Source organism: Myotis davidii, unplaced genomic scaffold, assembly GCF_000327345.1.
Source record: "Myotis davidii unplaced genomic scaffold, ASM32734v1 scaffold651, whole genome shotgun sequence".
NCBI classification, from domain to species: domain Eukaryota; kingdom Metazoa; phylum Chordata; class Mammalia; order Chiroptera; family Vespertilionidae; genus Myotis; species Myotis davidii.
The window spans coordinates 1,977,709-1,981,469 of NW_006283994.1; the positions used below are offsets into that span (position 1 = coordinate 1,977,709).

Here is a 3,761-nt window from a genome sequence, read left to right on the forward strand (position 1 = left end):
AATAAATAAATAAACAGAAAAGAAGCAGTGTTGGCAAGGGTGTGGAGAAATTGGAACCCGTGTCCGTCGCTGCTGGGAACATAAAAGGTGCAGCTGCAGTGGAACTGTTTGGTGCTTCCTCCGAAAGTTAAACTTGGAGTTCCCATAGGACCCAGCAATTCCGCTCCGAGGCATCTACCCCCAAAAAAACTGAACACAGAGACTCAAATAAGTCCATGCTCCCCCAGTGTTCACAGCAGCATTCTGCACCATGGCCAACAGGTGGAAACCACCCGTGTCCATCAGGGGATGATGGATAAACACGTGGTCCATCCACACAGGGGACTACCACTCAGCCAGGGAAAGGAATGAGGAACTGACGAGAGGGTCCGCGTGAAGTCAGGGGGCCTAGCAACGTGGAAGAACCTTGAGTGACGGGAGCCAGACACAGAAGCCCACGTGACGTGGGAGTCCATTTGTATAAAATTCCCCCCGTGGGCAGATCCGTACACAGACGGCAGGTGAGTGATTGCTAAGGGCTCGGTGGCGGCGGGTGGGGGAGAGTGCGTGACGGAAGGCGTTATTTTGGTGATGCGAATATTTTAGAACTAGATAGAGGTGGTGCTTGCACAACACTGTGACTGTACTTTATGCCACTGAATTGTTCACTTTAAAATGGTTAATCTTATGTCGTGTGAATTTTACCTCAATCAATTTAAAAAAAAAGGCAGCTGGGGAACAGCCTGTGACTGTCTGCACCGCCCACACACCCTTCCCATCACCTGCTCCACATCCGTGTTGCATCGCACGTCCCTGCCCCCCACCTGGGACAGGTGTCAGTGTCTGACTCAAAGGGCCCCTCTCCTGATCGGTGTGAGAGGATCTGAAACGCGGTCGGGGCCAGGCAGGCGCTGTGTGAGGGCGGCCTGGGCGAGTCAGAAGGCGCCATGGGGCCCGGGTTTGGGTGGCCATTGGGGGCAAGGGCAACGGGAGACAGAGGACAGGAGCAGCCATCCCAAGGGAGGTCAGAGCGCCCCGAGAGAGGCCCGTGTCCCCCCAGCCTCCCGATTGCCCCTGCCAGCCCCCGGGGGCTCAGCTGACTTCCCAGCCATGCTCCTCCCCTTCCGCAGGGACCTGTGAGCCCTGAAGCTGGGCAGCACTGTGTCTGCTGCTTAAAGCCACAGACATGATGGAAGGCCCTGAATGCACTTATCCAGAAAGCCATGATTACGTGCATATACATGTGCATAAGAAAGTCATTGGTCAGCGCTGAAGGCTGTTAGAAATCCAACTTGGAAAACTCGTCAAGGGGGAGAATCAAGCATCTACCCTGCCTTTCCTGTTCGAGCCTAGGGCTTGGGGTAACCAAATAGCGACTACAGGGAAGCCTGCAGCTCATGCAAGGCAGGGACGGCAGCTGGGGTGACGTCATTTTGCGCCACTTGTGAAGGAAGGAATGAAGGAAGGAATGAATGAATGGTGCTGACAACGCCAGCCAGCACGTGCCACCTCATGGACACACACAACCCCACCCGTGAGGTGTTCTCCCCGAAGTGGGTCGCACTGATGTGCAGCGAGCCTGCAGGTCTGACCGCCCCTTTCCAGGGAGAACAGGGAGCAGAAGGTGGTGTTCACACCACCACGGGGCGCAACCCGCAAACCCCACACCGTGGAACCTCTACAGAAGGTGTTTCTGGACCAACAGCAAGAAGGAGAAGAAAAGGAAGGGGAAAATTTAATGATTAAAATACACTTAAGAGACCGCTCAACCAATTGCAACATGTGGACCCTACTCAGATTCTGATTCCAATAAACAAGGTGAAAAAACCTGGGGAGGCAACAAGAAACTGGAATACCCACTGAAGCTCGGGCAATATTAGGAATTAATCTTGAAGTTGGGGTATTGTGGGGTTTTTTTAAAGAGCCGTTCTTTGGAACACATTTTGAAATTATTTATGTATGAAACAATATGATGTCTTGAATGTGCTTCAAAATACCCAGTGTGGGTGGTGGGTGTGGGGGGTAGGGATGGTGCAGGATTGGCTGTGAGTTGGCGACTCTGAAGCTGGCTGCTGGGGACGTGGTGTTACACGATTCTCTCTACCACTGGGTGTGAATGCTTCCGTAATAGAGAACTTCTTTAACCCACCCCCAAAATTCTCGACAACCCAAGGTCCCCCACCACGGGACTGGTTAAGTGATGGCCCTGCTCTGTGACGGAATACTATGCAGCTATGAAAAAGGATGGTCTCCAACAACATTTGCTGATGCGGAACACCGAATACTACAGTGAATTCTGTAACAGTAACTTGTCCAGGAATTAGGATACATCGGGAATCTGAGAAGGCAAATCAATCGCACAAATGATAGAAGGCAAAACGGACGTGATTACTATCTGGGAGGCTCTGGAAGAGCCACAGGAAAGAGGAGGGCGGTGGGGACGAGCTGGCGGGAGCTGGATCCTGTCACTCGGAAAAGCGCGTCGTGAAAACAAAGGTACACCTTCTTGGTCGACACGTTGTTGGTGAGGATACGATACGTGTCTACACAAATCAGGTTAAGGACAGCCTGTGGGCACACCAGGATGTGAACGTCAAGCCAACGAGGGTGAAACATTTTAAACATCTCTTTTCTTAGCGCTGAGTCTCCAAAAGAAAAAAAATAAACGATTTCTATAAATTGCCCATTAAAAAAAACAAAAACGCGTGAACAACATATGGTTCCGAACTCATTGTTGCCGCGGGAAATACATACACAGATCCTTTCACAGAAAGCTGTGAGGACACAACAAAGAGTGTTAAATAAATTAATGACACCATCTGACTCTTTCTTGGGGGGGCAGGACGGGCCTCCTAGACAGAGCGTTCGCACGTCTCCGTGAGTCATATCAGAGTCCACCCGCCACGCTGTCACCTGAGACGAACAGCCAGCACGCGCACACGCAGCATGTGTCCACCTGACGGCGTGTACGAGTGTTCGTGGCTGCACAGGACCTTGGGGGTCATCCACCCCCTCCCCCGCCCACGTGGGACTCAGAGGGAAGGCAGAGCAGACGCAGGAGAGGACAGAAGGAAGCCAGGAGGACAGTCGTCCGCCGCAGCAGAGGCTTCGGGCTGATCTGAAGGCCCTGCCTCGGGGGCCGCCCCCACCCGCTGTGCCCACACCCGGCAGACCCCACGTTGGGCAGGCACTTCTCTGCCAACCCTCAGCGTCCTGTGGCTGGGATTCCTCCCCCCTCCCCCCTGACCCGCAGGCCCCAGGTCCCCCTGGACTCACCCCAGCTCTGGGCGTGGACTATACCAGCCCGTCATAGAGGGACAGCGCCTGCACGATGGAGGGGTCGGCCTTGGACCCCTCCTGGAACTCCTGCAGCGTCAGCTTCCCGTCGGCGTTCTGCAAGCAGAGAGGCAGCGGCTTAGCGGGAGGGGCAGCCCCATCCTCCAAGGAGGAGAACTTTGGGAACCTACACCTGGATTCCTCTAGACTCCAGCTGATGTGCCTTTTTCCCTCTGACCCTGCTATGCATCCCTTTGCTGTAATAAACCACAGCCATGAGTACAACCATCCTAAATCCTGGGAGTCGTTTTAGGGAGTCACCACATAGGTGGGTGGCTATGGACCCTGAAACACAGCCATGGGTTCTAGGAATTTATTCTACAAAAATAAGCAAGCTTCCTGGCTGGCCGCCCCGAGCCTGGCTCTGGCCCGCTTCCTCATTGGGGACCAGAGGACTTGCTGGCCTCCGCGGGGCACTGAGCTGGCGCTGGAGGCACCCCGAACTC

General features: G+C 54.1%; 1 protein-coding gene across 1 annotated transcript in view; it reads right to left on the minus strand.

The window, feature by feature from the left end:
- The window catches only part of NCS1 (neuronal calcium sensor 1), a 31,936-nt gene that overhangs the window by 10,843 nt on the left and 17,332 nt on the right, over window positions 1-3,761 (minus strand). The window contains exon 8 of the mRNA XM_006754214.1: window positions 3,256-3,372. Within this exon, the coding sequence (XP_006754277.1) occupies window positions 3,274-3,372 (99 nt within the window). The 3' untranslated portion in view covers window positions 3,256-3,273. The remainder of the gene's footprint in view (window positions 1-3,255; window positions 3,373-3,761) is intronic.